Source organism: Lepisma saccharinum, chromosome 2 (assembly GCF_977018435.1).
Source record: "Lepisma saccharinum chromosome 2, izLepSacc3.1, whole genome shotgun sequence".
NCBI classification, from domain to species: Eukaryota; Metazoa; Arthropoda; class Insecta; order Zygentoma; family Lepismatidae; genus Lepisma; species Lepisma saccharinum.
The window spans coordinates 214,628,038-214,650,679 of NC_139230.1; the positions used below are offsets into that span (position 1 = coordinate 214,628,038).

The 22,642-nt window shown below is 38.6% G+C and overlaps 1 protein-coding gene across 1 annotated transcript in view; it reads right to left on the bottom strand.

The window, feature by feature from the left end:
* The window catches only part of xmas (RRM_XMAS2 and SAC3_GANP domain-containing protein xmas), a 97,777-nt gene that overhangs the window by 60,082 nt on the left and 15,053 nt on the right, over nucleotides 1-22,642 (bottom strand). Inside the window, exons 3-4 of the mRNA XM_083117963.1 lie at nucleotides 12,337-12,515; nucleotides 2,864-3,609 (exon numbers count right to left, since the gene is read on the bottom strand). Of these exons, the coding sequence (XP_082974089.1) occupies nucleotides 2,864-3,609; nucleotides 12,337-12,515 (925 nt within the window). The remainder of the gene's footprint in view (nucleotides 1-2,863; nucleotides 3,610-12,336; nucleotides 12,516-22,642) is intronic.

Below are 22,642 nucleotides of genomic sequence, written 5' to 3' on the forward strand. Positions count from 1 at the left end.
TACGTGCATGTACGATGGTCACTGGTGGCTAGGATGTGTTTTAAATGTGCACAAAGATACACATCGGGTTACACTCAGCTTTCTCCATCCTCATGGGTCATCCACTTCATTTACATATCCTGAGAAATCTGACTTATTCGCTGTAGACAAGATAGCCATCCTTACAAAGGTTGATGTCAGAGCACCAACAAGAAGAACTTACGTCGTTATGTCGCCACAAGAAATACAAAGGGTCGAATATCTTGTACGCCAGTATTATTGTTGGTGTAAGGTCTGTGCGCATTCTCTTATTTTTTTTCAGTTAGTTTGAACTTGAAGTTATTGTTCATACCTCCTGCAGTTTGAAGGTTCATTATTGGCATGTTTTGTAATGTATTTTTATATTATTTATGGTCAAACGTCCAGTTATATTACTGTAATAGTTATAGTTACAGTTGTTTAATTTACTTCTCATTCTAGTTGGTTGTCCATTGTAATCGCTACTCACTTTCAACTCATTTAGTTAATTTAATGCCTTAGTAAATGCCTCAATAAATAAGCTGCTGCCTTATGCACCAAACATCTTAATTTTTTCTATTTGTTACCTTCGAATCCTTGCATAATAGTGTAATTGGCCCTGAATACCCCAGCACTCCTGACAAATGGTGTCTTACTTCTTACCTTCCTTGGTTTGCACGATATGTGGGTCTTTACACACATTCGGGCCACATTCTACAATGTAATTAAGCAGTTATTAGTCACATAGCTACATCCCATTGCAGTCCCAGAATGATTTTTTGATATGTTTTAGAGTATGGTATGAGGGACCAAATATATTTTTTTCACGAATTTTGGAGATGACATGTTTTGAGATATTCAAGGTCAAAGGTCAGGGTCACGTGACAAAAATATATTTTACCCAAATGTAGGCTCGTAATATATCATTGGAAAGCTTGTTTAATTCCCTGTACAATAAACTTTATTTAAGGTTCCTAGGTCAAATGGGGGCGGAGTTACAGCACATTTAGTATAGCTAAGCGGGCTCAAAAAGGGCAATTTGTGTGAACTTTGACCTTGAATAATTTAACAATTACAAGACACCCAGGACTCAAAATTTTCATAGTTACTAAGTTCCATGCATAGTTTCAACTCCACAAATTTCATGAAGATCCTAGATGGTCAGGTTGGAAATTGCACATATCTGTGTTGATTTGGCATGGAATGACTCACATGCTCCTCTGGAAGAAAACTCTTGTTGCTACACAAAGCTTGCTAATTGAGAAAGAAGAAAGTTTTACTTTCTCTCTTTCTTTATTGGGTAATTTACAATATGTTACTACAGTATATTAAGTACATTTCTTACAATACTTGTATTTTTTGTCACACTGATGGCATAGTGGTAAAGTCATCAAGTTGCAATCAAGGAATTCTGGGGTTTGTAACCGGTGGAGGCACATAGTATTTTGGATACCATTTTAAACTGTAGGCCCAGTCCTGATTAACCTTTCTGTGTATAAAGTGGACTTTTAAAAAAGCAAAGAATTGATACTCACAAAGAATACTCACTCAAAACCCAGAAACTTCAGTGACGAGATTAAGAGATAACCACTTTACACACTCAGTCACTGACACACAGAGAACAATTAGCACAATAATACTTTTACTAATTTAAATATATACAGTATATAACTCAATGATGAAGTATTTTTTGTTTATGCTATTATTAATTAACACTGATTTCCCTTCTACAGTCACTATATAGTATATACAGTCATAGTTATTTAATGAAAACACTGAAAACACATTTCAAATTTTGATCATTTCATATTCTCAAAATGCCAATACACATACCAGCGGCATCTGATGGATGCCCTGCCTTGATTTCAAATTTTACATTGACAAGCAGGGCTCAGAAATTAATGACCTAAAAATTCTCAAAACTGACCTGTAATTAACTTAAGATTATTTAAAAGTTTTAAAAAATGACCTATAAAGTTACTTTAGATATTAAAATGTAAACTTCAATAATAAATTAGAAAAAAGCCATAGTATTTGGGAAAGTACTTGAAGAATTCAACACAACTGGATGTCTGATGATTTAAAATAATAAACAAATATTTTTTTAAAAAAAACAAGTATTATTGTATTTTATTATTTGGTCTTGAAGGTTACATACAATGCAACTTAAGATTTTGTACTCTTAGTCTCTTTGAACCAGAACTGAAGAAAAAGATGAATTGTCCATTGTACAACTTTAAGAGTAATAAATACAACTAAAATGCACCATAAACAACAACTTGATTCCCCCTAAAAACATTCCTGGTACAAAAAAGAACTTCTACTTCCTCTGATCAAAGTGATTCTTGCTCTTCCCTCAAAAAATTTGTGTGTGGTGTCATTTACTCTCTGCCATGGTCAGCATTCTCTTTCCTCAGTGACTGTCCTACTTGCCCCCCCCCCCCCCCTCCTTTTAGTTCTGGTTCTCTGACACACACATATATCCTTATGTTTTGAAGAATTTTCAGAATCAATATAAAAAAATGTAACAGTTAATATTTCAACGATCATGAAAGCAAGCTAACACAACTGATAGACAGAAATCTCTTTAATAATGTATGGTTCAGGACACAGAAAGAAGAGAAATACTTGACACGCACATTTGGATTTTGAAGTGTTCAGATGTTGCCAACACTCCCAATTGCTCAGTCCCTGCAATACGAACAGCTCTGCAGGTGAGGTGAGATGGACACAGAAGCAGCTGTGACCTGATATAATGAGGAATAATACACAAAAACCTACTGCAAAGTTAACTTGTCTTGGAGCATAGCTACTTTTTCAGTACAGATTTAAAATTACATTTTTAATGTTAAGAATGAACACTTACTTAGCTTCAGCAAACGATCACGAGCTTCCAGCACCTGATACCGTTCCTTTGCAGTGTATGCTGGTTTCATACAGATCTCTGCCAATTCTCCACAACTTGTGATTGACGAAACTGATATAGCACCAACAGATGTATCATCCTTCAATAAGTTTTCTCTCTGCCCCTTGCCATCAGTGCGTGACAGTAGTTTTGAATCTGCTTTCTTCTTGTGATGCAAAAGTTCTTCTTTGTCTTGAGAATGTTTACTACCTGTCGTAAATTTATGCTCAGCCTTACTTCTCATTTTATTTGCATCCCCTTTCATATCTTTCTTCTCCTCATCATATTTTGTTTCCTTTGTTTGCTTATCACTTTCTACTTTCAACTCATGCCTATGCTCAGGAGAAACTGGGTCCATACTCTCATCAGATATACCTTTCTCTCTTACTTCATGCATTGCTTTTGTCCTGTGCACCTTGGAGAGAGATCTTTCTTTATCTTTCTTCGAATGCCTACCCACAAATGAATTTTCATCTTCAGTGCATGTTACCAAAGATCTTTGACTTCTTCTGATGCTGGTGTACTTCATTGATATGGATCGTGAGAGGGATCTACGATGGGCACTTCGTCCTTTCTTACAAACATGATACATGGATGTTACACCAGGCGATAATCCTTCAGTACCGGACACGTCATCTTCAGATTGTGCAAAAGGTCTGGGAAGCCGCTTTGGAACATTACTAAGAGATGCAGGTCTTGGCAGAATTCTACAATTTAATACAAGAGAAATATACTTTAAGGTAATAATAGCTAACATATAGTGACAGTGACATTTCACCACAATTTTAAAATTAGCAATTCTACAAAATTTAATAATAATAATAATATAATAGTAGTAGTAGTAATAATAGTAATAACATACATTATTACATTTTATACATACTGTGCATCCAATTCCTAGCGAGGCCGAGAGATCGGGAGAAGTGTGGCTGGTGGTGCTAGCGGAGATGCAGACATTTTTGACCTGCTTAAGTTTACCCTCAAAAGCATTTTGTTTGGAGGTCGCAAATGTGCAACACTGTATCAAGATTACATTGCAGACTAAATCGTTAAAAGTCAATGGTTGTCATGAGCATTGTTTGCAATCTGAAAGCTCCAAGCCTGAGTTGTTCTTTCCTTCGTGACTACAGGTGCCCTCGACAGAGCTGCGAATGGAGTGAGGAACACACCTTGAACCAAGAGCATGTTAATTTCGTACTGTGTGAAAGAGTGTGGTTTTTGGTTACTTGCCTTGCTATTTCATTGTGTAATTGCAGTGTGCGTGTGTTGTGTGGAAGTGAGGAGATTGAAATGCCAGCTGCGAAGTTCAAGTTAGAACAAACAATTTTTATGTATGACACTTACATGAAAACAGACTCACGTCGAGACATGTGTAGGCAATTTGTACAGAAATTCAGATGTCTTGTCCTTACATTACGAAGAAACTGGATCGTTACATTTTAGAACCCCTAAGGAAAAACGATGGATTCTAACCTAAGGAGGTGGGTGTGTGAAAATCATCAGCACATACAGCCACTAAGCTACTAAAATTAAAACCGTACCGCCTCTATAGTGCAAGAATTATGGTCCCCTGACAACGTGAGTCGAGTAAATTTCTGTAATTGGGTTTTGCAGAATATTGTTGATGGTATTGTTGATCCACAGTTATTCATTTTTTCAAATGAGGCATGGTTTCATTTGCGTGGTCATGTGTCTTCACAGAACTATCGATACTGGAGCACAGAAAATCCCAGAATAATATACAAAGTTCTGTTGCATGATGCAAAAATTGGCATGTGGCATGCTGTAACTGCAAAAAGAATAATAGGCCCTATGTTTTTTGAATACACAATAAATTCAGAGAGGTACCACATCCAAATAACTTGCACCGTTTTTTCAGTTGTTATCAGATAGAGAAAATATGGGTATTTTCAACAAGATTCGGCCACAGCCCACACTGCCGCTGATTCTTTGGATTCTATAAGAGAGGTATTTGATGACAGAATAATTTCTAGAGGTTTATGGCCTTCAGGTTCGCCAGATCTTACTGTGTGTGATTATAATTTGTGGGGAACCTTAAAAAATTGTATACCGAAATAACCCTCATAGTATCGACGAACTAAAAGACAATATAAGGACAAACTTTTGCGTGTGGATCAAAATTTCATCAAAAGATGTAAGTGGACATCACTTGAACAACTCTTATAACACAGGTTAGTGCTTGTTTTGCAATATTAAATATCTGCATGCTAAAGTATTTTAATAAACATTCATGCACCAACAGACGATAAAGATGATTTTTATGCAGTGTTAGAACAGGTCTTTGATAAATTTTCCCCATATGATATGAAATTTCTGTTAGGTGATTGTAATGCACAGATTGGCAAAGAAGAGGCATTTAAACCTACTATTGGTAAAGCAAGTCTTCATGAATTAAGTAATGATAATGGTATAAGATTAATTACTTTTGCAACCACAAAGAATTTAATTGTGAAAAGAACCACTTTTACATAAAGATATCCATAAATATACCTGGTCTTCTCCAGATGGTAAAACTCATAATCAGACAGATCATATTCTCATTCACAAGAGAAGGCATACTAGTATAATTGATGTTCATTCACATACAGGTGCTGACTGTGTCAATGACCATTATTTAGTAATTGCTAAATTAAGAGAAAAACTCTAGGTGATAAATCATAAGCAACAAAATCTAAAAGCTCTAAAATGTAACACAGGAAAATTTGCTGATGATGGAATTAAGAAAGATTACCAAATTAAACTGTCAAATAGATTTGATGTTTTGCAGGATTTAAATGATGATGAAAATATAAATGAAACAGACGTAAATAAGAATTGGGAGCACATACGTAATGAAATAGAATCAGCAGCTAAAGAAAGTATAGGATACCATAAACCGAGAAAAAGGAAGCCATGGTTTGATAATGAATGTCATAATCTAATAGAAATAAGAAATCAGGCTAGACATAGGTGGTTAAATAACTCTGATGATACAAATTTAAGCAATTATAATAGAATAAAGCGAGAAGTTAACCGCACGTTGAGAAGTAAAAACGAGATTACTTGAGAAGTAAAATTAACGAAATTGAAACAAACAGCAAAAACATAAATATCAGAGAATTATACAGGGTGTCATTTTAATGGCGCCCACGGACCACGGAAACGTATAGAGGACATAAAAACAAACAACTTTTCTCACTAACATTTTTCTCGTTGGTGCGTCGCTTCGACGCTACAGTCGTTCGAAAAAGCCTGTTTTGCCGCCTGAATGCTGGCAACCACACACAACATTTAATAGCATTTGTGACGTCATATCCCGTCGTGAAGCGATGCATTCCAGGGTTGCCAGGAACACACATACTCTGTGAAAAATGACATAGCTACAATCAGCCACATTATGTACCGAAACACAAAACGAGAAAACACGTTCTGTAACCTAACAGGAAGTAAACAAACGAAAAGAAAAATAGTAGAAAGAAAATAGAATTCAAGTGGAAGTGGTCATATCGAATTTTGTCTCAGCTTCCATGTCAAATATTTGCAAATCTAGTTACCAAGTTGGCATCTACAATTTAGTCTATCCACTTCGTTCTTCTGATACTAGTTGTCTGTGACACACTGAACAGGTGACAAAATACAAATGAAAGAACTCAAAATTCCAAAGGTAAGCAACAGATAATATATTGTATATTCAGAGCATTATGAGGCAAGTGGCAAAAATGATTGAAAATACAGGGATATAAGTAGTAGTAATACAAGTTCTAAGACGACTATGTGCTTATCTATGCACCGGATACACATGTAATAGTTTGCAACTGTGAACAGCGCAGTATATTTGCTACTGATTCATCATTACATTGTTACTGTGGTTGTACGTGTTCTAGCCGTAATGTAACAACTTGAACCTCGGATACTTCCTTTATCAGCACAAAAGTACCGCATGGCATCTGGACACAAACCTGTAGATATCAACCTTGCAACGAGATTTGCAAATATTTGACATGTAGTTGGGCGTAAACAGCCACGTGTAAGCTCTAAGTCCAATAAAATTTATTGTTGTTGATATTTTAGATGTAGGCTGAGACAAAATCCGACATTGACATTTCATTTCGAATACGTTTTTTACCATTTCTCATATCATTGGTTCACTTCGCCCTTCCCCTGAAATGACTGCTGATCTTCTGACTGGTAGGCTATGATGTTCGGTTTACTGGACGTGTTTCTCGCTTCGTTTTACAGCTAATAATGTGGTTGGTAGTTTGTCATTTTCACAAAATTTGTGTGCTCCTTGCAACCCTCCCGTGTGCTGTTTCGCCGCAGGATATGACGTCACAGGTACGATCAAATGTTGTGTTGGGTTGCCAGCATCCAGGCGGCAAAACGGTCTTTTTTGAACGGCTGTAGCATCGAATCGACGCACCAACGAGAAAAATGTTACTGGGAAAAGTTATTTGTTTTGATGTCCTCTATACGAATCTGTGGTCCGTGGGCGCCATTAAAATGACACCCTGTATAAAGGTGTAAATGAATTTAGAAAGGGGTGGCAACCTAAAGTAAACTTGATAAAATATAAAAACAGCATTTTTTTGGCTGACCCAAGCAATATTTTAAATAGATGGAAGAACTACTTTAATGACCTTTTAAATGTTCATGTAGGAGATAAATCAGAAGTAAATGAAGTACACACAGCAGAACTTTTAGTTCCAGAACCTAACTTGACTGAAGTTAAAGATGCTATTAAAAGGCTAAAGAATAACAAATCACCTGGCATTGATTTAATACCAGCTGGATTAACTAAATATGGTGGGAATTCTTTAAAATCTCAAATTCATAAATTAATTTGTTTACTATAGAATAAAGAAGAAATCCCTCAACAGTGGAAAGAATCCATAATTGTTCCTGTGTTTAAAAAAGGTGATAAAATGAACTGCAATAATTACCGTGGAATTTCTCTACTTTCAACAACATATAAAATATTTTTATTTATAGATCATGAGTAACACACACGTAACCAATATGCTATATAAAATATTATCTAACATTCTTTTAGCAAGACTAACTCCATATGCTAATGAAATTATAGGTGATTATCAATGTGGATTTAAATGTAACAGATCAAATTCTTCACATCAGACACACACTTGAGAAAAGGTGGGAATATAATCAAAATATCCATCAGCTATTCATTGATTTTAAAAAAACACACGAATCGGTCAAAATTGATAAATTATATAATATATTAGTCAAGTTTGGAATACCTAAGAAGCTTGTTAATATGATAAAAATATGCACCTGTGAAACAGAAAGTAAAATTTGTGTGGATATGTCTGACAAATTTACAATTCATGATGGGTTAAAACAAAAAAGATTAATCATCTCCATTTCTCCTTAATTTTGCCTTAAAATACGTTGTTAGGAAGGTTAAAGAAACTAGCGAAGGACTAAAATTAAACGGTGTGACTCAGCTGTTAGCATATGCAGATGATGTAGACTTACTGGGGGATGATGAATATACAATTAAAAAGAATGCTAAAGTATTTTTGAAAGCATCTAAAGAAATAGGTTTGGAAGTTAGCAAAGAGAAAACTAAATATATGCTTACAGGCCGAAACCAAGTGTTAGGTAATAATCAAAATCTAATTATTGATAACAACTCGCTTGAACCAGTTTCCAAATTCAAATACTTAGGAGTAATATTAACATGTGAAAATTATATTAAAGAGGAAATAAAAAGTAGGCTTAATTCAGGAAATGCATGTTTTGTCTCTCTTCATAAACTTTTGTCTTCTCGTTTAATATCTAAGAAACTAAAAGTTAAAATATACAAAACAGTAATTTTGCCTGTAATATTATATGGATGCGAAACTTGGTCTCTTACATTGGAAGAGGAACATAAATTGAGAGTATTTGAAAATAAGATCCTTAGGAAAATATTTGGGCCTAAAAGGGATGAGGAGACGGGTGAGTGGAGAAGGTTACATAATTTAGAAGTACATGTCCAGATATTATTAGAATGATTAACTCAAGAAGACTTAGGTGGGAAGGCCATGTGGCACGAATGGGAGAGGAAAGAAGAGTTTACAGAATTCTTGTTGGGAAACCTGATGGTAGGAGACCTGTAGGAAGGGCAAGACGAAGTGTTGAGATGGACCTAAAGGAAATTGGCAGGGATGGAAAAGAGTATATAGATCTTGTCAGGATAGGGACAGATGGAAGGCCTGTGTTGCTGCAGCCACGAACCTTCGGGTTCAAGGCGGCTAGAGAGTTAGTTAGTAGTTATCTGCATGCTAAAGATATGTCCATAAAAATAAGCGGGACGTTACTGGTCAAAAATATCAGCATCTCCACTAGCGGCGCCCGCCACACTTCTCACGATCCCTCGGCCTCGCAAGGAATTGGACCCACTGTATATGCAAATATAAACATGGGAATAGAATGGGCAAAAGAGCCAGAAGAGTGGATAACAAAAATATTTAATCTCTCATCCCCTTGAAATATAGTCGCTGGCTAGAGGCATAGAGAACGTGTTCATTTCCAGCCTTCAGCTTTGTTCACACCTATTATCTCGGGATGATAGAGACTGTACCAGGAGATAGGTAAATCGTTAATGAAAAGACAGTCGTCTCGTTCCACACATTTTAATACTAGGCTGGATATTTGAGAGAGATTGTAACCGGTAAGACAATTACCACTCACTCACCTTGCTCGGCCGTAATTCGAGTTCTCTCTCTCCCAGGTTGATACAGTTCACTTGCACACTTATGATTGACGACAGAGTAGAGCAATGAGAGGACTGAGACATTGTATCTTGTTTTTTCATACTCAGAGGTGCATGAGCCCCAAGTTGACGCAATGCTCCTGCCAAGTTGGAGCACATATATTTTATGCTGAGCAAGGGTCTTGCCTACGTCACTCTTGCCCTATTGTCTTTAATATATAAAGTAGGAGACAGTAAACACCAAACACGCAAAGAAAAGTTAATTATTTCACAGCCTGGCTGCATGTTCACAGAAAAAAAACAGATGACATCAGTGCAGCCAGAAAGAAGTGATAGGTGACAGGCGTCAATGAGAAAAGTACTTTAGGCAGTGTTTACTGCATGGTTGGTGGGTGAATTTCGGGAAGGCAAAGGATGAGGGTGGCTAGGTTTAGTCCGGGGGTTATAATGGCATGCATGTCTGATATGTAGGCCCTTTTCCCTTAGAGTGAAGGGTTATTCCAACTGGTATTCAGTTCAGTTCGCGCATCTTATTGAATTTTTATTTTTATTCTTCCTTTTTTTTAGCTTGACAACAGAGAACTTTAACTTCATGTTGTGTGGTGTTTTGTGTTGTTGCCTGATTTCAATGCAAGACTGCTTACTTTTCTCCATGAGGTTTCTACACACATCATACTGAATCACTTAAAACTTTATCGAGGGAAAATGTCCTCATGTGTTGGCACATGTTATGGATACTTGTCTAACTGGACATTATCCACTGTGTACCTTACCCTTCACCTATTCTAACATATCGGATATGTAAAGGGTAAACTAGGATGGGTATTCTTATGATGCATTTAAAATTCAGGTATAATTCCAGGTTTTCAAGGTGAATTTTCTAAAAATTCAAGGCTAAAAAAATAACTATTTTTGTAATAAAAATTAAATAGTATTATCATTATTAATTCAGAATTTACAATGGCACATGGATAATTTAAATAATAAATTAAAATAATTAAATAAATTAAGAACATGAAAAATGATACTAATGAATATAACCAGAAGTTAAAGACAATACAGGGTGATTATAAAGTCACTATACATTTCTGCATGAACAGGATTTATTGCACAAAATACAATATGTACTGAAACATATATCACAGTAGGACACAAAATCAGTATAACTCAATGTGGCTACCCCTCAAGTGTAGGCACAGATGCCAGCGATCCACCATACTCCAAAACACCTTCTCCAACATAGCTGGCATAATCTCAGCAACTGCGGCTGGAATGTGTTGTTTCAACTGGGCAATGCTGTGGATCTTCACCACGTACAACTTAGACTTGATAAACCCATCGATGAAAAAGTCGAAGGAGGTCAGGTCGAAGGGGAGAGGTAATGCCCCATTGCGAGGCACAACCAATCCATCTACCGGTGAAAACTTCATTTAGGTGATCATGCACGATGATGGCAAAATGGGGTGTTGCCCCATCCTGTTGGTGCATAGTAAGAAGCTTGGTGTGACCCAATCCACCGTGCTATGAGCCACAGTTGGTAGGTGATGGGATTATGAATACTGAGTCTCCTGGTTGATGCGGTGAGACTACATGTTATCGTGTCCTGTACACTGTACATAATTTGTAGTGTTATGGCTGGTCTCCCAGGACATTCTTCATCCACAACACTACCTATTGGCTTGAATTTGTTGACCAGGTTCTTAATAGCCAACCTGGTGGGGCCTGGTTTTCTGAAATTCTGAGTGAAGTCCGTCCACACCTGTTCATGTGTCTTTCCATGCAGACGAACACAAACAATGTTTGTTTTCTTCTCCTATGATTACCACTGCTTCACATAGCATGCAAGAGAAATGTATCTTGTAACGATATCGCTAAAATGTATAGAGACTTTATAATCACCCTGTATATTGTTTATTTCAAGTGCAATAGTGAATCTTCCATTAAATATGGTCACATATTTTTTGCAAAATTTCATCCATGTGAATTACCACATGACAAATTTCCTTTAAACCCTCCCTTTAAGAACACAATTCAAAAAGTGTCAGTAAATGAACTTACAGCTCTAATAAGTTTGATAGATTTGAAGCTAGAATGGGAATTTGCAAATTTTGCATTACATTATAATACTTATTGCTGAAGAAAAGTTTTGCACCAAGCCATTGCTTTACATGGAGCCAAGAAAAATTTCAGTCATAAAGCAGTCAGTTCCTGGCTTACAGCATTGGGAAAATTAGAAGTGGTGCCATCATATCACTTGCTGTGCCTTCTACATACTGTAGATACACTACTCTGCAAATAATATTGACAAAATAAGCTTTGTTGTGTGTTCTGTTTTGTTTTCCACCATAAGTATCACCAAAATATATTTTAACTGGCATCTGCTTATGGGTAAAACTTGGAGCAAAACATCTGTGATAAACAGCCATCTGAACTTTTATGAATGCTTCGTTGTCCTAAATCATGGTTTTGCAATTTGTTCACATCAACAAAGAACATTCATGCAGAATTTCCAGTTGGCAGATACTTTGATAATGTTCAATTAAGATTGTATGCCAGCTATGGAAATATCCGAAACAGATAATGCAACTGGTTGCCTCATTCCTGACAAAGAAGGTCAGTGGACAGGCAGAACATTCACACAATCTACATTTTTACATTTTACATCCACAATAATCAATAATATTCAAGAGAATAAAAATGGCCAAGAAAAACATACTCATATGAACATATATCCTGACTAGAATGGCTTCTCAATTCGTCCATCACATCATCTGGGACAGAGATATCTATCACCTGCTGTTGACTTGGCTCCTTCTCTTCCAGCCGGCAATAGAAAACTTCCACCTTCTGGTCATCAATGAACTTGATACCAACCTTTGCTTTTTCTGCAGCCTCCTTAAATTACATTGATTTATAAAAGATAGATAATATACTTCCTACAACTACATGGATTCAAATAATTAGGGAGATTTCACACCGAAGCAATATGTGTCACTTTAGGATTTCACAAATTGAATGCATTTAGAATCCCACACAAACAAGTTTCTAGAATATTTACTTTACATGTTAAAAGTAATTACAAGAAGGGAAGTTGAACAGAAACTAACTGTTGGATAAGAGCATCAGGGGTGAGCTTTTACACATTACTTGCCACATTTTGAGTAATGGTAAACAAAAGGTAAAAAAAAGGTAAAGTGCTCCCCTGTGCATAGCACCACGCCATGAAGGCGTATAGGGGGTGTGAGGGTAACGCCCCACACTTTCTTGATCTGGTCGTGAGTGGGGGTGATGTGATCAGCATCATGCCCCTGACCGCCTTTACCCCCCAGGGTTTCCCCCAGGTACCCATGTTATTCGATGCTGGGTGGGCACCAGGGCCGCTTCCATCGTTAGAAAAGTTCCCGGATTTGAACCAGCCTGGGATCGAACCCGGGACCTTTAGCATGGTAGTCAGACGCATTACCGACTGAGTCACCGCGGCCACCACGGTAATGGTAAATAAAGATTTTTTTATATGAAAAATCATAATTATAGCATAAATAATACACAATTGAAGAAAAAATTACTAACATATGTATTATCCTAACATCAATCAAACACAACCCAAAATTTGCAACAAGAACATGACAAATGCCAATAGCACTGTACTGTAGTAATTTCTACTTGAATTAATTCAAAATATGACCCCTTTTACTAGAGTATTAAATATGCAACTTTTACTATAACTACTGACAACCTTCACTATATCAAATTTAAATGTTCTCCATTGGCCTTTCTTTATTCAAAAACCTAGTTTTAATGCACTACTTCAAAAATCGTATTTTTACCAGAAACTCAGTAAATTTCCTTGACATTTTCAGAAGTAAATTCCTTGACTTCCTTTCCAGGTTATCCAGACTGATAGAGACCCTGTTTTATAAGGGCAAATCAAGTGTAGAAATATCTACAGTTTAAATGTTTAGAGTGGAAGAAATATTAAAGATAGTGCACATTTGATATAAATTTTCTTGGTGTGTGCAGGCCGGTTAAATGGGGGATTATCAATAACTCCTATCAGAATTAGACTCTAGCGTGTGAAAGTTAGACATTACACTTATGTAATAAGAGAGAAAAAAAACACTAATGATGGAAAAAAGTAAATCTAAAGTTGCATGATGTGACAGCAATGAGAACAGTATAAACAGCTGCAAGTATAAAAATTGTTGCAACACACTACACTACAAAGACTACATAATGTAAATAATATACAGGGTGGTCCATAAGTACAGAAACACCCATCAAAAACATTTACAGATGGTGAAACGGGAATAAAACAGACCCAAACATGATACAGAGATAAGCTATGTGACCAAAATGGTGGCCATCTTGAATTCAACTTCAGTATTTTAAATGGGAACGGGGGATAGAATTTCAAGAGAAACACATTGCTATGATTCATTTTTGTGTAAATATAATCCTAAGCCTGATTAAGACATAAATTTGTCGACAGAGCCTCTGAAGGGCACTTGTTTGAACCCTACTTGTCTTGCTCCAAGTGGCTTATAAGACTTTGAAATTAATGCTAGAAGAACATGTTGGGATCATCTTGATGTCTGGTGAGCAATCCTGTCATGCTGTTGTGGACGATTTCAAATAACATCACCCTGACAGACGACCAATCACACAAAATGCTGTGGCGAAGTTGATCATTAAATTTTGGGAAACCAGCACAGTTGCCGATAAACTGAAGTGGGACAACCAGAGACAGCTACAGATGAACCAACTTCAAGTGTTGTTCTTGCATCATTTGCAAAGAGTCCTCAACGTAGCACCCATCAACCGTCACAGGAATGTGGGATTAGCAGACATCAATAACGAGGATTTTGACTGCATAAATGGCATCCATACAAAATCCAATTGCAACAACAGTTCATCAAGTGGAATTTGCTGAGTGGGGAACGATGGAATTTCAGATGAACCCTTGTTTCACAGATCATCTGCTCTTTAGTGATGAAGTGGTCTTCTACATCAATGGGGAGGTAAACAAATAAATCCATCATTACTGGTCAGACACAAACCCACACTGGCTAGACCCATCCAAAATAGTTGCCTCAGCGAAAGTTATGGATTAGTGTGGTGTATGAGGTACTCATGTAGTGGGTCCATTCTTTATTGAAGGAACTTTGAATGCAGAAGGTTACCTCCAATTGTTAGATGAACATGTGTTTCCATAGTTGTTGTCCGAAGATGGTACAAAAGTTTATAAAAGTTGCGACTACTTCTGAACCACTGCTTGTTTTTGAAAATTTGAAATTTTACATGTAATAATGAGTAAAAAGCTTTCCTCAATGTGCATCCAAGGGTTAATGTGGGGGCAAAGGCCTGATTTTCAAAATTTGGTCTGCCCATGTGGCAATAATTAATGTGTCACTTCTTGAAACTACAAACTATTTTTCAGTTCTTTTTTTTTTTTCATTAGTATACCTCTTAACAGGGTTGGCCCAGCCCATTTTTCCCCCACGTGGGTTTTTTCAGAAAACCACACTTCGAAAAAACCACCAATAACCCAGTCAAAATGTGTTTTTTTTTTCCCCAGAACATGTTGTGAATTATTGCTTTAAATACTTGTGAGGTTCTATCATTGTCAACAATTTTTGGAAAACTTGTAAAGAAAAGGCTTAGCAGAGCTTATTAAAAATAATGAATGTAGTACAAGTCATAGTAGTGGGTTTTTTCAGGGTATGTTCCTCAGGTCATGCTAGAAATGGACTTTTAACACAAATAAAAATAACATATATCCAAGAAACAAAAAAGAGAAAGTATCAGATTTTTTTTTTGATAAAACATTTGCAATGATTGATGCAGCATAGTTGAGCATTGCTTATAATTTTGAAATGTGATAGCACTTTGGTCATCAGTCACTTCCTTATGTGGGGAAACCATAGTGGCACATTGAAGTTTCACCTGTGACAATGAATTGAAGTAATAAACTTTGAGTACACCTTATTGAAATGTTGTTAATTGTGACAAATTTAAATCGGAACACTCTTTAAATGATTTTTCTCATTTCTCATCATAATGGGTTGCTTGCCTGTGCAAGATAAATGTTATTTATGCCTGATTAGGAGCTCTACACCCATGTAAGTTGTGCATTTTCATGATCTACCTCAATTTTGGTTATTTTTTTTAAGGGTGTAGGGTACTCAAGTAAATTCAGTGTACTTGTATACTTTCATATTTTGTTCATTTTTGACATTTTAAAACCTTGGAATGGACTACAGTTTTGAGTTTTGTGCATGAAACTTACAAAAGCATTTGTACTTGCACTATAATTTGACAATAAAATTATCAAAATATGGTGCATGAGTTACGGTGGATGGGCAGAGGGCTAAGTCATCTATTTAGTGGCCATTATATCTGCTGTAAATTTGGAATCATTTAGGTAAAATTATTTCTGCAGCTAGAAAACTTGTGAGCAAATTGGACAATGTATATTAAGATGGTGGATGGAAAACTAATTTTCCCCATGTTGCAGGCTCTATGCTACGCTCTACATTGCTTTTAGTTTTCTTTTTCTTTTCTCAAAACTGTCTACAATACAAGTTCAGAGTATAAGGATTAAACCGAGTCATTTTAGAGATTTCATTGTTCCATAATGTTTCAGTAATACTTTTAAAATAATATATCATAGGAGAGGAGAGGTGGTAATGTCACAAACGTTGTATTTGTGATAACTAGAGCTCGGAAGTTGTTTACCTATAGAATGACCTTGAAATCATTAAAAAATGACCTCAAAATTTCAAAAAAATGACTTAAAATTACTTTTGCTCTTAAAATGAAACCTTGATTTTTTTTCATAAATTACAAGACACTAGTTGAAAAAATTGATTAAATCTGTTCATTGGTGGTTTAAAGTACCGAAGCAAAGGGAAAATGCAATGTGCTAATTTATATTTTTACTTCCAGGTTAAATAAAATACACCGCAAGGTTTTTGTGTATAAGACATTCACCTCCCTTCAGATTGATTTTTAGTCAGTCAGCATCTGAAAATATAGTTTTGTTTCATGTCAATCAGATTATATACAGGGTGTCGCAAAACTCTTTCAACCATGCTTGGGTGCTGGTAGATATCATAAAAACAAGTAACTTTTCCCTATGAAATTTACCTCGAAAGCACTTAGTTTCTGAGCTATAAGCGCTTAAAATCTATCCTGTACATATGCAACCCAACACAGCAAACGCTTGCTCTGACATAACTATCAGGGGTGCATGGCAGGGTTGCCACTAGCGTTCCTTGTTAAGAGAGACTACTTGAAAACAACAACTTGGGAATCTTGCCTGAGCAAAATCCAAAACATTAATGATACTTGCGATGTTGTAAGAAGCATTCACAATATTTATAAACTGACCAAGACAAAAAATGGGCAGACTGAAATTCAAGATTAGCTATTCATTCTAAAATGTGTCCATAATTGATTGATTGATTTGGTTTATTTTAATTTGCTTTTCTGCCACCTTTGGCTAATTGCAAAGATGAGGATGATATATATATATATATATATATATATATATATATATACAGGGTGTTTCTAAAGGTCGTTTACAACGCTTGGGAGGTGATTCCTCACACGAAAACAAGCAAAAAGTCTAAGTTCCATTTTTACGACTGAGGCTTCGTTTCCGAGATAGGAGCCTCGCAAAAGGTGACAAAGTGAACGTCACATCTGACTGGGACGAATACTATAACAGATAGAGAGGCGGTTCCAAGGGAATCATAAAGGAATCGTATGTGCTCAGTCCGGAAGTCACTATGAAAAGTTCACTGCACGCATGCGCAATGGAGTCCTCAAAGGAATTGGGGATTTCCAGCAAGAACAATACATGGAAAGGGTATGTAACGCAGCAAGAAGGACCGTGACAATGAGAAATGCGTTCAAGACAACACATCCCGACCTCAAACATCAAAACATGAGCACCGAACACAAAATCCGAAAAGTTGAGCACGGTTGCATACCCCAGTTACACGCGAGGAATGAACGAATCATGTCATGTGGCATACGGGAGACACATTACTCCACCAGGAGGAGGGAAAGAAAAACACAATATCAGATGATTGTGACAACGTGTATTTTTACACGCGACAACTACGTAATATCCCCCCCCCCCCACACACACAACAAACTACAAATGCTACAATGTCTTATGCACAGACAGTGCGTGTCACTGTACACCAACTGAAGATGTCACTTTCACCACACAAAGGGGGTGGGGAGCAATACCAAAAGTGTTCTCACTGAGATTTGCCGAGGGCAATAATCACAGACGGTTTCCAAAATGTCTGCCGTTTACTTCTACGCAGAGATGACAGCGACGAATCAAGGATTGTCGAGTACGAGCAAACAAGCCAGGTGTATCTGCTACCGCCGCGGCGGCGACGTTGATGCGAGCAACGAGGTCCTCAGCTGATGTGACAGGTGTGTCGTATACGAGGGTTTTCATTTCTCCCCAGAAGAAAAAATCGAGAGGGTTGAGATCTGACGACCTCGGTGGCCAAGGCACAGGCTCATCTCTACCAATGAACCTATTGCGATACACGTCATGCAGGAAATGTCGTACATTACAATCGAAATGAGCTGGTGCACCATCGTGTTGGTACCACATTTCTTGCCGCAGTGCCAGAGGTACGGTCTCCAACAGTTCAGGCAGAACCACTAAGAAATGCATGATACGTGCGACCATTCAGGCGAACAGGGAGAATGTATGGTCCAATTAAATGATCATGTACTATCCCGCACCACACATTCACTGAAAACCTGTGCTGGTGATGGGCCACAAAAAGTGCATGTGGGTTGTCAAAGTCCCATACATGACTGTTTCTACTATTGAAGACATCCATCCTGGTGAAAATGGCTTCATCTGTCCACAATACGTTTGCCCCGAAGTGAGGGTTTGTGTCCAGCTGATGCAACAACCATTGGCAAAACTCCATACGAGGGCGAAAGTCACGAGGTAACAGTTCTTGTACTTTCTGCAGTTTAAAAGGGTGCATTCCTTCCTCTGACAACACTCGCCAAACATTCACATGAGACGTGTTTCGTGCCCGAGCGAGCACTCGCGTACTGGTGCCAGGATGTTCTGCGACCGCTATTAACACATCTTCTGCAAACTGATGTGTGCGTACACTTCGGGGTCTTCCAACTTCTTGCCGCGGTGGTAATACTGACCCTGTTTCACGCAGTCGACTGTCCACTACCTGAAAGAAGGTGTGAAACGGTAAACGTCTATGTGGAAAGCGTTCTCCATAAAGACGCCTTGCCTCACGGCTATTACCACGTGCTCCCCATACTTGAGATGCATGTCTGCTAGCTGCTGGGTCGTATACGCAGCCATCTGTGTAATAGGGAGCTGGAACTGCAAAGTATTGTTTTTGTTTAACACTGGCACACTGCACAAATTGGCCGTATCACCGTACGAACACCACAGACCAATTGTTGCGATACTTGACTTGCCCACTCCACCACGTCAACTTCTTTCAATACAACATACTAGTACTCTTCAATGCGTATGACAACCTAGAGCGAACTGCTGATCATATCCCAGCACCTGCAACACGACTGGAACGACTGCCGGAGAGAACCAACCCTTCGAGCTCCTCTCGCGGGAACAGCAGTCATGAAGGTCAAACGTAGACTACGAGAGCCAGACTTGCCTGTGCAGCGCTACCAAAACTGGTCTCTTTTACGTCACAGTGATCGCGTGCGAACACTTTTGGTATTGCTCCCCACCCCCTTTGTGTGGTGAAAGTGACATCTTCAGTTGGTGTACAGTGACACGCACTGTCTGTGCATAAGACATTGTAGCATTTGTAGTTTGTTGTGTGTGTGTGTGGGGGGGGATATTACGTAGTTGTCGCGTGTAAAAATACACGTTGTCACAATCATCTGATATTGTGTTTTTCTTTCCCTCCTCCTGGTGGAGTAATGTGTCTCCCGTATGCCACATGACATGATTCGTTCATTCCTCGCGTGTAACTGGGGTATGCAACCGTGCTCAACTTTTCGGATTTTGTGTTCGGTGCTCATGTTTTGATGTTTGAGGTCGGGATGTGTTGTCTTGAACGCATTTCTCATTGTCACGGTCCTTCTTGCTGCGTTACACACCCTTTCCATGTATTGTTCTTGCTGGAAATCCCCAATTCCTTTGAGGACTCCATTGCGCATGCGTGCAGTGAACTTTTCATAGTGACTTCCGGACTCAGCACATACGATTCCTTTATGATTCCCTTGGAACCGCCTCTCTATCTGTTATAGTATTCGTCCCAGTCAGGTGTGACGTTCACTTTGTCACCTTTTGCGAGGCTCCTATCTCGGAAACGAAGCCTCAGTCGTAAAAATGGAACTTAGACTTTTTGCTTGTTTTCGTGTGAGGAATCACCTCCCAAGTGTTGTAAACGACCTTTAGAAACACCCTGTATATATATATGTATGTATGTATATAATATATCTGTGTGTGTGTGTGTTTCAGGGTGGTGCAAAATTCCGTTTACAACGCTTGGGAGGTGATTCGACAAGTAAAAACAAGGAAAAAATGCCATGTGAAAAAATGTTGAAATCGGCACCGTTTTCGAGTGACAGGCGTGCGAAAATCGCCTCACACCATGTTTATAGCACAATAACTCAAGAAGGAAGAAAGATATCAATGTCGGAATAAAATAATACAAACAAAATTGTACCTGACGAATACAATGGTGCAGCAATTGAGGCCCAGTGTAAATTGCGCAAGGGGACTCTCAAAGAAAGTGGGGAATCCCCTGATGGAAAATACAGGAAATTTACTACTATTTTCTACATAATGTTGAGATCGGAATGTAGGCAGTAAAAAATTACGACGTATGTCCACATGTCTAACTACTGCTGGGACACCGTCCCACACTCGGGAAATAGGAAAATAACTGCAAATTTCCTGTTGTACACGGTTCACATTGCGGTACGAAGAAGAAAAGAAACCAATTTGTTGCATGTCCCAGTACTGCTGGGACACAATTCCAAATGGAAAAAATACGAGAAAACACCAAAAAAAACGTTTTCAATCCCTTAATGTTGACACACTACTTTGCAGTACAAAAAACAAAAGTTAAACAATGGCCACATGTCGTCAGGCTGTACATACTACAAGAGAGCTCCAGAAAGAAAGAGGGTAATCCTCGAAGGAATGAAGAAGGAGAATGGCGAGAAAACGCACACAATGGCATGTAACATTTCCGGACACAGCACATCTTGAAGGGATTCCACTGAGAAGCGCACAACCTCCGCACATGCAGATCGATGGTATGAAGTACAGCGATCTCCAGCATCTTCACTCGCACCTTTCACTAAAGGACACTATGCTATGCTGTTAGGGGCTCACAAAGACCGGTATACTCAGAGACTTTGTTGAAAAAGTCCGCCATTGACTTGAAGACAAAGATGGCATCGGCGAAGCACTGATTGTCTGGTAAGCGAAAATACCTTTGGCCTGTCAACAATTGTCCCAGCAGCGGCACTTACACGAGCAACGAGATCCTCAGCACTTTCCACATGGGTTCCATACACGAGCCTTTTCATTTCTCCCCACACAGAGAAATCCAGTGGTGTGAGGTCGGGGGAACGAGGTGGCCACGGTAAAGGTCCACCCTTGCCAATCCAACGATCGCCGTAAATATCGTTGAGTAAGGCCCTGGCTCCCCGGTCGAATTGTGCGGGGGCGCCGCGGGGTGAAACCAGATACGTTGTCTACCTGCCAGTGGCACGTTTACCAAAAGTTCAGGTAATACGTCATGTAGAAACACCCGATTATTCCCAACACACAAAGTAGAGGGCAAAATGTACGGGCCTATCAAGTGGTCACCTACTAAGCAACACCACACATTCACTGCGAACCTATGTTGATGATGGCGCACAATGATTGCATTCGGATTGTCCATATCCCAGACGTGGCTGTTGTGGCTATTGAACATGCCGTCTCTGGTGAACATTGCGTCATCGGTCCACAAAACTCTTGTTGGGAAATCTGGAATGGCAAGAGTTTGTTGCACGTACCATTGGCAGAAATCCATGCGTAGGGGAAAGTCCGTGGGCAGTATGTAGTGCACCTTATGCAATTGGTATGGGTGCAATCCCTCCTCCTGAATAACGCGGAACATATTGCTATGGTGGGATTGTTGCGTACGAGCAATGACACGTGTGCTGGTGTCAGGACGGTCTCGTATCGCGTCCAACACGTCCTCTTCAATTTGCACAGTGCGCACAGTGCGGGGTCTTCTACAATCCCACCTACGGGGTAGTAGAGATCCAGTTTCACGCAGTCGAGCATCAAGTCTTTGAAAGAGTGCATGTGCTGGTAACCGCCTATGGGGAAAACGTTCGTGATACGAACGCCATGCTTCATATTCCTTGGAGCAATTCAACCACACACACACGCCAGACTAAACCCTACGCTGCGACACGCAGAACAGACAGGAAGAACAACGGTCGACTACACTCTCTACGTAGTATCCACCAACACTAATACGTAACAGGTGACCTACACTCCCACAGCGCCTCTAGTGGGGCTTTCTGTATCAATTAGCTGAAATCAATCTCAGCGTAATCTGACGGCATAGTGTCATTTTCGGGTGAATTTCCTATTTCCCGAGTGTGGGACGGTGTCCCAGCATTAGTAGGACATGTGGACATACGTCGTAATTTTTACTGCCTACATTCCGAACTCAACATTATGTAGAAAATAGTAGTAAATTTCCTGTATTTTCCATCAGGGGATTCCCCACTTTCTTTGAGAGTCTCCTTGCGCAATTTACACTGGGCCTCAATTGCTGCACCATTGTATTCATCAGGCACGACTTTCTTTGTATTCTCTTAATCCGACATTGATATCTTTCTTCCTTCTTGAGTTATTGTGCTTTACACATGGTGTGAGGCGATTTTCGCATGCCTGTCACTCGAAAACGGTGCCGATTTCGACATTTTTTCACATGGCATTTTTTCCTTGTTTTTACTTGTCGAAT